Genomic DNA, 14,053 nt, shown 5'->3' on the forward strand with positions numbered 1-14,053 from the left:
CGGAGTAAATGTAGCACGTTACTACCCACCTCTGTCACTGAGCACAACATTTTTTCACAATTTCTCCCTGTGTTAAGAAAAAGAAAGTCATATTGGGTTATAACAACACAGGGGTGAGTAAACAATGACTGAATTTTCATTTTGGGTGAGCTAATCCTTTAAAGCAGAAAAATAAGGTACAATAGGGCTAAAGACACCCCTTAAGGGAAATTTTTCTGGTCACAAAATGCATCAAGGTAAAAAAAAAAAAAAGTTTTAATTTGTGTGAAAAGATATAATAATGGAAGGTTGTTTCAATTAAAATTCAGTTAAAAAAAAAAAAAAGGTGGTGAGGGAGCCTTTTACCCCACACTTGGGGTCAAAGGCTCCCTCACTTGGAGTAAAAGGCCCCTTGGGGGTTTAAAGTGATTTTGTGTAGATACCAGGGCAATAGTTATAGGAAACAATTTGTCAAATTATTCAAATAACTTTGAGACAGCAAGATGCTTTTTTTGATTATCAAATTAAGATGATGCTTACTCAATGACTGCTTCAGAAATAAAGTCACAAATTTCCTGTTAATTTCAAACACATTTGGCATTTTATTACATCTCAATATTCTATAAACAAACTAATCTCTATTTTGATTGGATGAGTCAATGTGAGCCCACTTTTAACATTTTTCATAAATCTATTTTAAGAAACCTTAAGAAAAACAATGTGTTTCATAGGGGCCTTTAGCCCCTGCAGCATGGGGGCTTTTTACCCCAAATACTATCCTTTCACTTGCTGAACAGTAACTGAAAATTTTTCCAGTGTATAGTGACAAACGTGTGATTAGGAAGTGCTGTGGTAGTTTTTGTTGCTATTTAGTGTTTTGGGAGAAAATAAAATCAATGGAGCCTTTTACCCCACGGAGCCTTTAGCCCCGTTATATCCTTCTCTAAGGGACACAAGTTTCTTGTTAGATTCTTACAAGCATTTTTGGCCACAGAGAACTGTATGACAATATTAAAAATTGCACTGAAGGACTGGTACCTTATTACAGAATGAGACTGTATTACATCTAAAGTTTTTGTGTGTTTGCCAATAAAACCAGACAGTATGGTGTTACTGTCAGTCCATGATGTCACATTGAAGACTAGTCTAATTTTATCTTACAAATCCAACGCCTGTACTTAGATCAGCTTGTTAACATGCTTGATTCTGAACCGAATCTCATCTGTTTTAGAGAGACCGTTCTGCTGGGGTTGGCTGTGGGGTGTCTGAACCTCTTTGCCCAGAGTAATTGGACCGGCCCGCCACTTGATCTCCATGTCTCTGATTTTCTGCCTGAGACATTGCTCCAGAACTTCTTACAGGTATGGTAACATGATGCATCAGAGATCACATACACAACCAGGCTCAGGTGCCAAAAGAAATGTGACGTATTCCTCTGTTTCACATGCCTTGCGTAATTTTTATCTTAACTGGGTCCAGACGTATTGATTGTGAAACGCACCAATTGTAGATGTAGACTTGTGTAGATTTATTTCAATGCTGAAAAATAAATGGATTTTCATATTCCCCTTACAAAAAAATATTTGTGGCAGTTCCATGGTACTTTGAAATATTCCACGGCCCTGAAAGTTTACTCAAATTATTCACTATGGTATTTACATGGTTCTCCATGATACGTACAGGGTAGAACACCATGGGATTACTGTGGAACGATAAATTAACAAAACAAAAACATGGCAATACCATGGTACATTTTGGTTAATGCCATTCTTATAATGTTAAATACATGTTAACTATTTAAGCACTAGCATATAGATCGCCTGAAAGCTGACATGGACCAAAACTCACAAAACTCCAAGTTAAAACTTTAAACCAATATGTTTTTTTCATAGTAGCCTGATGATGGTTGTGTTTGCCTGTGTAATTAGACAATTATTTAATTGATCTCTAGGGGTTATGAGGGTCTTAACCCCTGGGTTATTCAGTAGTTGTGAACGCCAGCACATTTTTAATGTGTATGTGAGAGAGTGAGAATGAGACCATATGCTTTTGTGAAATTGAGTGGGATGTATGTGTGTGATGGATGTAATAGAAGGAGATGGCAACCACGGTCAGGCCAGTGCTCTGTATAATGAGTGCATGTAGAGGGCTGTAGAGCTGCTAATGAAACCTCTTAGGGTTCCTAATTATGCAGAGGTGAAGAGATTCTTCTCCCTAATGCCCCACTGAGCCCATGTAGATCCCTGGAGAGACTCTGTGTATGTGAGAGACTTTCTGCTGTCTCACACCTTTCTAAAGCTGCTGATTTATCAGCCTTTTCCTAGAGAGCACAGGCCCTCTAAATTACCTTGAGAGCAATGCACATGGAGAGAAAGCGGGAAAGAGATGCATGAACGGGAAGCTGTGGAAGATTAGGATTTCGAGAGAATTTGTTGATGTCTGATATTTTTATCATCTAAAGTAATGCAATCTTCAGATAAAAGGGGAAAAAATGAAGTCTTGATTATTTTTTTCTTTTATTATAATTTTTAATTTTATCCCCTTTTCTCCCCAATTTTGGAATGCCCAGTTCCCACTACTTAGTAGGTCCTCGTGGTGGCGCGGTTGCTCACCTCATTCCGGGTGGCGGAGGACAAGTCTCAGTTGCCTCCGCTTCTGAGACAGTCAATCCGCACATCTTATCACGTGGCTCACTGTGCATGACACCGCGGAGACTCACAGCATGTGGAGGCTCATGCTAATCTCCGCGATCCACGTACAACTTACCACGCGCCCCATTGAGAGCGAGCACCACTTAATTGCGACCACGAGGAGGTTACCCCATGTGACTCTACCCTCCCTAGCAACCGGGCCAATGTGGTTGCTTAGGAGACCTGGCTGGAGTCACTCAGCACACCTGGATTCGAACTCGCGACTCCAAGGGTGGTAGTCAGCATCAATACTCGCTGAGCTACCCAGGCCCCCAAAGTCTTGATTCTTGAATATTGTGTGCCCGTGGATTTGCGTTCTGGGGATTTAGGTTGTTATTGTAAGTATGCTCTTATAAAAATTTAGCATGCTAACCATAGTTTCTGCCAAAATACTGTTGGCAGAAACTATTGTTTTTCCTGTAAATCCATTATAAGTTAATATGGAATCTCAATCACTTACATTTTCATTATTTTTTGTTTCATTTTTGCTGACAGTTGCAGCTAATATCAAGTTTCCACAGGTCACCTTTGAAAAAGGGGTTTTAAAAAATTACCCACACATTTCTCTCTCTGTGCTTTATTAACAGGACACATGTTTGTACATTAATTTTGCCAAACCAAAAACGGTGCAAACCAACATGCATAAATTAAGAGAGAAAATATACAGAGTAAAAGTATGACATTTTTCAGAAGAAAAGGTAAGATAGAAATAAAGAGAAATTGATGGAATAGTTCACCCAAAAATGTAAATTCTCTCATTTACTCACCCTCAAGCCATCCCAGAAGTGGATGACTTCTTCTGCAGAGCACAACTGAAGATTTTTAGAAGAATATTTCAGCTCTGTAGGTCCATACAATGCAAGTGAATGAATGGGTGCCAAAAGATTAAAGCTCAGAAATCCACATAAAGGGCAACATAAAAATACTCCAGACGACTCTGGTGGTTAAATCCATATCTTCAGAAACTATATGATATGACTATATGAAATTATTCTCCCTGCTCAGTCAATTGCCACTTCACTTTCACATTCTCCTGTTTTCGGTGATTCACATTCTTCATGCATATCACCTCCTACTGGGCAGGGAAGAGAATTTATGATAAAAAATTACTTGAATATTGTTCTGTTTTTCACCCACACCCATCATATTGTGTCTGAACACATAGATTTAACCACTGGAGTCGTATGGATTACTTTTATGCTCCCTTTATATGGATTTTAGAGCTTCAAAATTTTGGCACCCATTCACTTGCATTGTGAGGACCTAGAAAGCTGAGATGTTCTTTTAAAAGTCTTCATTTGTGTTCTGCAGGAGAAAGTCATACATATCTGGGATGCCAGGAGGGTGAGTAAATCTTGAGAGAATTTTAATTTTTGGGTGAACTATCCCTTTTAAATGAGAATGACAAACAGTAGTAACAAAAATAATAATAAAAGAGAGCACTTTCACTCTCAATTTTAATTCAGTGTGATTTATTGGCAACGTTTTTGCAGCATAGCTGTATACAGTGAGAGACTGTGTCAAATACACTTTCTGCCCTTTATTAGGAACACTGTGGTCCTAATAAAGGTCCCAACGTGATCTTCTGCTGTTGTAGCCCATCTGCCTCAATGTTCGACGTGTTGTGCATTCTGAGACGCTATTCTGCTGCTCACTACAATTGTACAGAGTGGTAATCTGAGTTACCGTAACCTTTCTGTCAGCTCAAACCAGTCTGGCCATTCTCCGTTGATCTCTCTCATCAACAAGGCATTTCCGGCCCCAGAACTGCCACTTTCTGGATGTTTTTGTTTTTGGCACCATTCTGAGTAAATTCTAGAGACTGCTGTGCGTGAAAATCCCAGGAGATCAGCAGTTACAGAAATACTCAAGGATCATGCCATGGTCCAAATCACTGAGATCACATTTTTTTCTACATTCTGATGGTTGATGTGAACATTAACTGAAGCTCCTGACCTGTATCTGCATGATTTTATGCATTGCACTGCTGCCACACGATTGGCTGATTAGATAATCGCAGGAATAAGTAGGTGTACAGGTATTACTAATAAAGTGCTCAGTGAGTAAGTCATAATGAATGAATTGCAAACAAAGTACATTTTAGTAGAACTATTGTGTAAAACCAATAATCAAATAATCTCTCTCTCTCGTTGTGTTTGCAGCCTGCAGCTCTAAACTCGGCTGTGTTGTCCAGTCTTCAGCTAGATGGAGAGTCCGTCTACAGTCTTGTGTCCAACCCCCTCCTACTGCTGCTGACCAGAGTCATACTCGTCCACTGCACAGCCAAACTGGAGAGCCTTCAGGTTAGATACAGCTTTCTGCATGTGTGTATGTGTGTGTCGGTAATAAGGAGCCATATCTGTTTACAGTTTATAGGGATAGTTCACTCAAAAATGAACATGAATGTGTCATTTACTTACCCTAATGTTGTTTTTAAACACTTACGAATTCTTCCATCGAACACAAAAGGAAATTTTAGGCAGAATGATCAGTCACTTTCATTTATTTATTTATTTATTTTTTTTTCATTCAATGAAAGTGATTGATCACTGAAGCTTTCAAGGCCTAACATTCTGCCTAAGTTCTTTTTTTTTTTTTTTTTTTTTTTTTGGTCTATGGAAGATAGTAAGTCATATGGGTTTGGAGCAACATTTGGAGAATTTTCATTTTCTAAATCCCTTTAATTTCTCATAAAAAATCATTTAATTTATGATTGTGGATTCCTTTTTGGCGTGTGTGTGTGTGTGTGTGTGTGTGTGTGTGTGTGTGTGTGTGTGTGTGTGTGTGTGTCAAAACCTCAGCCATAATTTACAGTGCACTGGATCATTAGAATGGATCGGTTGTGTGCTTAATGTATGTGTACTCAAGAGTCCCAGATTGATCCATATTCATGTGTTATATGAATCCCCCCCAACATCATTGTGGGATTTGTTTTTATCTCTGAACTGTTAGAGCATGGTGCATGGTCATGGATTTGACTCACAGGGAATGTCCAAATTGATAAATGTGTACTATGAATGCCCTGTAAGTCCGTTTGAATATAATCGTCTTCCAAATTCATTAATGTAAATTTAAATTCCTGCATTTCTGCATCAAAAACCACCCACTCTTGCAAAACGCTTAAAGGTGAAGCATGTCATTTCTGCACCATTAGTGGCACCAAACGGAATGTGTAATGTTAGGTTTACAAACACTCCACCTGTTTGCCATTATTTTTGCCACAAACTCACACTATTGGCTGAGCCAAAAGTTGGTATGTCAGACTGCTGAAACAGACAATGTTTTGAAATTGTATTTTACAGACTGTTAAAGAAGTCAGCCTACGAATGGATTACTTATACTTGCACATAAAGTGCAAGTAAAAATAAAGAAGAAGAAGAAAAAAAACAATTTTGTGACTCTCTGATGTTTTGCTCAGTTGAACTTTGGCCAACTCTTTAACACTAATTTAATGACATAAGTAAGAGGAAGTGATCTCTGAAATAGCATTTTTCACAATAGGCCTACATATTCTTACAATGGTTAAGGTGGTTCTGGTAGGCCAAAAAGGTGGGGTAAATTATGACCATAACCAAAAGGTTGAAGGTTGAACCTTGTGAGGGCCGATTCATGAACACAGTGGCTCCACTGTTGTCTCAATGTGGGGAAACAGTCCCTGTAATTTAACATGCTGATGTCACACTAAAGTTGCTGAAACAAATCACCTTTTGGCCATAAATAAAGATTCTGTTGTGTTCTAAAGCTCCTGATAGCTCATTATAGCAAGTAAAGTAACGCCCTAGCTAACCTTACACTGACAGGCACAGTATGGACATCAATTGTGCTAATTGTAATGTCACAGGACTTATATGGCCCACTTCCACAGGAGCAGTCCATCAATAATGCCAGCTATTGATTAATTTGTTGTTTTAGGTAGATGATATATGTTTCTGACTTTCTAAGAAACCCTGAATATTGTCTTCAGCATGACTGAAGTTATAATTCTTGACACAAGGATCACTGTTTCAAGTTGTCAGATGAAATAGGGTTATTCATGCATACACACACACACAATTCACCTAGTGTGTGTGTGTGTGTGTGTGTGATAGATGTTGCACTTATGCATTCACACAGAAAAGAAAGTAATGATTCTCATTGTGTTTGGAAGCTCTCTCTCTCTCTTTCAGTACAGTGCGATGTAGAAAGCTGCTTTCACAGTTTCAAGTTAATGTAACAATGCAAAAAAAAAAAAATAATAAAATGGGTAAAATAAGCAGTGTTATAACTGTCTATATGATTAAGTCATTGCACGTGTTGTAGAAACCCTTATGCTTTTCTGTGCATCACTTTCTGTGAATATTTATGTGGGAAGAAGGGCGTTACTAATGCATTTATATATTTATTATTTCCCTGTCTCATACAACTTCAAGCACAGGGGTTGAAATGTTTCCGCTACGATTAGTTAAGACGCACACAGCGTGTCAAACATGCTGTCACTCTCTCTCACACACACACACACACACACACACACACATTTAGACCCTGGTAATATGGGGGAGATATAGTAGCATACAGATTTAGGATTTGTATGTTATGTGCAAATAAGTTACTAATTGCTGTACACTGAACTGTACTCAAAATAACATTCTTGACTATATAACCCCATCTGTGAGTGAAGGTGTACAACGTTTACTCTCCAGACATGACAAATAAATGCTGCTCGTCCTGAAAGGATTGGCTAATCGTATTATAATGTTAGATATTTGCTTCAGTGTAATGTATCAAACACCACAACTGTAATGCTACTATGCAGCTATACTCTGATATGAAGTGTCACTATACATCAAGTACTCAACAGGTTCAACCATAATAAATAATTTTTACTTGCCATATACTTTCATATGGGCTTTGTGTTTGGGCTTTGTTTTTTTTTTTTGTTTTTTTGTGGATCTGGTAAGATTTAATTATTATACATGGCTAAAGGTAGCTTTCTTCTATATGTGCTGATGTAATTTGTCTCAATCACAACATGCATACTTCTTAGAAATTTACATTGATAAGAGATTGCATACCCAGAACATAAGTGTACAAAAACACTTGACTTTTTATGAAGAGAACCTTGCTCAGAATGAATGGTTTTAATGGAACTGTCTTCCTGTCTCTCTCTCAATGTGCGTGTGTGTGTGTGTGTGTGTGTGAATAGCTGGTGCCCTGGTGGACGCTGAGATATGTCACTCTTCATCAGCAGATATTGGAGGAAAGATCCCCACAGCTCTTCAACCTGGCACTCAGCTGCATAGAGAAAGGCAAGGGAACATGTTCACATACAGTTGTATAGTCTTTCTACCTGTTACAATATCTACTAGACTTGCATTTCCTATAGGAAATAACTGAAATTGCCTTCTCATAGTGCAAATATTATAGTGACATCATCACAAAAAGCTTTAATTTTAAAATCCATAGGACACCTCACCATAGGACAAATGACGTTTGAACGGAGTCTGCACATTAAAGGGCTAGTTAACCCTAAATTGTCATTATTAACACACCCTGATGTTGTTTCAAACCTGTGACTTGTTAGGCAGAATGTTAGCCTCAGTCACCACCATTCACTTTCACTGCATCTTTTTTCCCCAAACAATAAAAGTGAATGGTGACTGAGGCTAACATTCTGCATAAAATCTCCTTTTTTGTTCCACAAAAAAAAAATAATGTCGGGTTGGAACAACACGAGGGTGAGGAAATGATGACAGAAATGTCATATTTTGGTGAACTGTCCCATTAAGTAAATGGGTGAATTCGAAGCTTTAATTTTAAAAACGCAGTTCAAAGTCTGAAAGTATCTACAAAATGAAGTTTGCATGCGTTTTTTTGCTGAATTAATTGTAAAAAAGCTTATAGGGAAATTTGGAAGAATGAGGGATTTCAAAAAAGTGCAGTGTAAAAATTTTCTGTCATTAATTTTATTTATAGATTTCTTTGGCTGGATAGCTTAGCATTGTAAGATAGATATGTATATGTTTGTAAGATGCCTTGAGATGAAAAACACCAAATATTAAATTTTTAAAGATGTTTCTCGGTTCTCTCTGGACCAGTATCGTCTTTGCTCTGTTGGAATGTAATGTTTAAACTGGTTGACCTCAGACTGGCGTGTGCGCTGTTTTATTGGAAACAAATCCCAGCACAGGTTGAGATTTCCTCAGACTGATGTCACTTCAGCCGCTGAAGACACATGCCAGAAACGTAAGCCACACTTTAGTGGAGTGATGAGACAGCTGTCAGCTTTTAAGTGGGTCATCTTTAAGGAAGATCAAATCTTAGCAGTTGGGGGTATTGTGGATATTCCACAATTCTGAGCTGTGGTGGTTGATTGTTTTTGTGTGTGTGTGTGTGTGTGTGTGTGTGTGTGTTTATTTAAATGCCATGACAGCTGTGCCATCAGTATGAGCTGATGATGTCAGCACATGTTTTTGTATGTGAAATTTAGACGGATAGTGGCACATCAAAGGTGGAGTGACTTTATGATTTTTCACAGTGCACGTGATTTACAGAGTCAGTAAATTTGTGTTGGGACAGGTTATCGTTTTCAGACCTAATGCAAATACCCCCTCCATTATCCCCATTAATTTCAACTGGTGGGTAGGAAATAATTTAAGATGGCATTTATGCAGAATATTTACACAGAATTTGGAAAACAAACCACCTCAACTCAGCAAAGATTCACGTCCTGCTCTGTCGCTGAAAAATTTAATGCATTTTGGGATTTTTCAATGAAAAATTGAAGATTTTTCAGGAATCAGATTGTGACTTCCTAAATCAAAATAAACATTCATACGGATCTAATTTATGGAGACCAGTGTTTATTGTGCCAAGTTTGGGATATTTCAGTGAAAAAAATTATACATAAAGAATATTTTTGGCATCAGTTCGTGACTCCTTGGATCGAAATGGAATCAAATCATCCAGTGCCTAAAGATTCCTAACCCTATTTCCAACTGTTCTCATGATGAAAGCTTAAAAAAGAGACTTGTTATGGTCTTAATTCAAATGAACAAAAATATTAAAGGTTTGGGGTAGGGTATTGCAAATAAAATTTGCTCAATATTAAAAGCAATCAGTGTTGAGGGAATTTTCCACCATTGTAAATAAAGGTGTGTGTGTGTTTGTGTGTCTGCTCTTATCAGATTGTTGATGTTTATGTGTAGGTGTGCACGATGTGGCATATGTCTCACTTGTGATCACGCCATTGAATTTGGTGTGGGGGTTTGAGAAATGAGAGAGAGAGGAGCAGCATGGGTTGAGAACTCCTGTTTACAGGATGAGAAAATCAAAATCCTCCAATTTTTTTGTGATTAACATTTTTTGTAGATTCACACATCAAACAAAGAAAAGCAAAACATATATACACAAAATCAACATTTAACCCCCACTACCACCCCTCCCAATCCCCAGCCCCACCCCGACCCTCAACAAACATAAGCACATATACACACACACACACACACAAATAAAAATAATATCCACACACAGTAATAACTACACCTCTCTCTCCACTGCCCCACCCCAAGAGCCCTCCAAGAATGCCAAATATTTGCCCCATTTCCCAACAAACAAATCCAAATTCCCCAGTCTTCTAGATGACCCTTCTTCAAAATGTCCGAGCACCACTCCTGAAATGGGGAGACAAGAAAACAACTTGTCTGGCGATTATGACAATGGTTAGGACCCAATTTTTTATGTGTTTATTCCCTATATTGATGACCGCCCCATCGCCTAAAATACAGAGTCTGGGGCACGTGTGGGTCAAATAAAATTCTTGGATCTTAACACACCACAAATAACATGGGTTGTGTCTCCATCTTCTGATTGGTATTGCCAGCAGGTGGGTGTGATTTTAAAAACCAAGCCTATACAATCTAGAAGGGGTCCAGTTGAATCAATGTAAAATCTTGAATTGCATAAGGCGCACCCTTGCATCTCTAGATACAGACTTGACATTTTTTAGAATCCTAGTCCACACTCCCTCCTCCAATACCATGTTTAAATCTTTCTCCCATAATCTCTTGATAGAAGTTAAAGCTCCATCCCCCCAGACTTTGAATTAGCAGGGAGTAATTCACTGATGCCTCATGACCTTTTCCAACAGCAGTAATCACCACTCCCAGAGTATCTGCTTATTTTATTTAATTATTTTATTTAGATAAATATCTAAATTAAACATTCTGGACACTTTTGTCCATACTGAGTGCATATGTGAAATAATGGGGTGTGATTAACTTCTCTGGTTAGTTTGATGGAAAGGCTTTGCAATGGCAAAATAGGGGCAAGAAATTCTTGTTCAGTGCAAAACCAGGGAGGGGCTCTTTCAGGTGGAAGTGACCAATGGGCCAAATATCTGAGACTGAATGCATAATAATAAAACCAGAATCTTGGGTAAGCCAAACCCACCTTTGTCCATCGGCCTATGTAACTTATTAAAATGTAACCTGGCACGCTTACCATTCCAAATGAAGGATTTCACTATGCTATCAAATTGCTTGAAATAAGAGAGGGGGATATCTATAGGGAGAGATTGTAACAGGTAGTCGAATTTTGGAATGCAATTCATTTTAATTACACTTATCGATGATTGGGAAGGTTAGTGTAATGAAGCCCACCTGTCTACATCATTCAAAAACCTTTTTATTAAGGGATCAAAATGAACTATGACTAAATCAGACAAATTTGCTGGGAATAAAATTCTCAAATACTTAGTGTCCTGTTTGGGCCACTGGAAGGCACCCGGCTGGAAGGCCGTTTCTGGACAGTACGCTGTCAAAGCCAAACTTCGGATTTAGACCAGTTGACTTTATATCCTGAGAACTTGGAAAAGGAATTAATAATTCTATGGAGGCAAGGCATAGATCTAGTGGGGTCAGAGACGAATAATAAAATATCATCTGCATAAAGCAGAAGCTTATGCGCCACACCTCCCGCAATCACCCCTGGAAAATCATCCTCATTTCTTATGGCGGCTGCTAATGGTTCCAGGGCAAGACAGAACAATAATGGGGAAAGAGGGCAGCCCTGCCGAGTGCCCCTATCCAGAGTAAAATAATCTGAAATTAACCCGGATGTTTGCACCGCTGCTACAGGGTGTCTATAAAGTAACTTAATCCAACCAATAAATGTACTCCCGAACCCATACATTTCCAAAATCTTAAAAAGATAATCCCATTCTACCATATCAAATGCCTTTTCGGCGTCAAGTGAGATGGCAGTGACCGGAGATTGATCATTCGCTACTGACCACATGATATTGATGAAACGCCTAATGTTGTCAGAAGAGTTACGACCTCGAATAAAACCCACCTGATCTATATGTATGAGATGTCATAACCTTACTTAATCGGCTAGCCAGAATTTTTGACAACATTTTTACATCTAGCTGGATCAGGGAAATTGGATGGTAACTTTTACACTCGTTTGGATCTTTGTCCTTTTTAAGAATCAGACTGATCCGGGCTTGTGTCATGGTTGGCGGAAGCTTTCCATTCTTTAATGATTCAGTATAAACTTCTAACAAAAGTGGAGCCAGTTCTGTAGCATATGATTTGAAAAACTCGGCGGCAAAGCCGTCAAGCCCCGGAGCCTTGCCTGTAGGTAGGGACTTAATTACCTCATCAAGCTCCTCCAAGGTTATCTCAGAATCAAGAGTTTTTTTGCTCAATTGTCAATTTAGGGAGTTCTAATGGTTCCACAAAGTTTCTAATATCTTCATCAGTAGACGAAGACTTAGAACTATAGAGATCAAGGTAGAATTCTTTAAAAGCATTATTAATATCAATGACTGAGTTAAATATTTCACCACCAGCAGATCTCACTGAGGGAATGGTAGAAAAAGACTCTCTGTTTTATATATCTAGCCAAACGTTTTCCTGCTTTGTCCCCCGACTCAAAGAATGACTGTGTTGCCCTGAATAACCAAAACTCCACTTTCCGTGACAAAATATTATAATATCTATATTTCAATCGGGTCAATTCTCTGAGGCCATCAGATGACATACAGCGCTTCAGCTCTGCCTCGGCACTTTTAATATTTCCTTCCAACTCCACAAGTTCTTGTGCTTTGGATTTTTTGATGAATGTGGCATACTGTATGGTCCGACCCCTAAGAACCGCCTTAAGTGCCTCCCAAGCCACGCCCACAGAGGATACTGAGGACCAGTTGGTCTCCATATAAACATTGATTTCAGTCTTTAACATTTGTTGGAAATCAGGATTTTGCAAAAGGGACACATTAAAGCACCAACTATATGATTTATTTTTCTCTATATGTGGCAATACCTCTATACTCACCAGGGCATGATCTGAGACTAAGATATTTCCAATTAAGCATTCCACAACAGATGAAATGAGGGATTTGGATATCAAAAAAAAAAAAAAATCTATTCTAGAATAAATCTTATGGACTGATGAAAAAATGTATAGTCCCTACCAGATGGGTTCAAAAGTCTCCAAATATCTGTAAGACCAAGATTTTTACACATTCTGTGAAGCGTTAATGTTGCTCTAGGGGGTTTACACACTTTTGCTTCACTGTGATCAAGGACTGAGTCCATCAAAAGATTAAAGTCTCCTCCCAATATTATATCATGAGGGGTGCCAGCGGCTTGCAGCATCCCTTCAAGATCTATAAAAAAGCCCTGATCATCAGTGTTAGGTGCGTAAATATTAGCCAAAATCAACCTTTGCCCTCGAATTTCAGCTAAAACAATAATGACTCTCCCTAATTTATCTTTAGTCTGTTTGAGACATTTGAATTATAAATGTTTATTTACCAATATAATGACTCCCTTGCTCTTACTTGAGCCAGCACTAAAAAAAACATGTCCACCCCATATCTTCCCAATTTTTTCAGCTTCCTGCGGGGAGAGATGTGTTTCTTGAAGAAACACTATATCATATTTCTTACGTTTAAGAAAAGTAATAACCTTCCTTCTTTTTATGGGGTGCACCAACCCATTCACATTCCATGTTGAGAGAGATAGTACACTCATATCAACATTTGACCATTTTGATATAGTAGAAAAAATAAATTGTGTGTCAAAAACAAAATTATACAGACCACATTCCCCATAAGTGAAACAATCAAACCCTGAACTTCCCCCCGAACAAAACAAACAGAAAAAAGAAAAACGTGTGCATGAAAGCGCCAACCGACGACAATCCATCTAAACTCAAAAGGTCCATGAACGCCCATGAGCCCCCATGACAACTTTGCCATTGGATTGCACAATTTTGCCTCACAAATTTGTGAGGCAAAATTACATAACAGAAAATACTTTGTAAAATAAGCCCCAGCAAATAGGAAGAATGAACTCAAAGGACGTGTAGATTCATTCACAGAACTGTCTCAGGTGTGA

General features: G+C 38.4%; 1 protein-coding gene across 1 annotated transcript in view; it reads left to right on the forward strand.

Moving 5' to 3' along the window:
- LOC127411154 (tetratricopeptide repeat protein 27-like) overlaps positions 1-14,053 on the forward strand; it is a 126,787-nt gene that overhangs the window by 21,295 nt on the left and 91,439 nt on the right. The window contains exons 3-5 of the mRNA XM_051646513.1: positions 1,211-1,340; positions 4,832-4,972; positions 7,852-7,954. Coding sequence (XP_051502473.1) covers positions 1,211-1,340; positions 4,832-4,972; positions 7,852-7,954 — 374 coding nt within the window. The remainder of the gene's footprint in view (positions 1-1,210; positions 1,341-4,831; positions 4,973-7,851; positions 7,955-14,053) is intronic.

Source organism: Myxocyprinus asiaticus, chromosome 20 (genome assembly GCF_019703515.2).
Source record: "Myxocyprinus asiaticus isolate MX2 ecotype Aquarium Trade chromosome 20, UBuf_Myxa_2, whole genome shotgun sequence".
Taxonomy (NCBI): Eukaryota; Metazoa; Chordata; class Actinopteri; order Cypriniformes; family Catostomidae; genus Myxocyprinus; species Myxocyprinus asiaticus.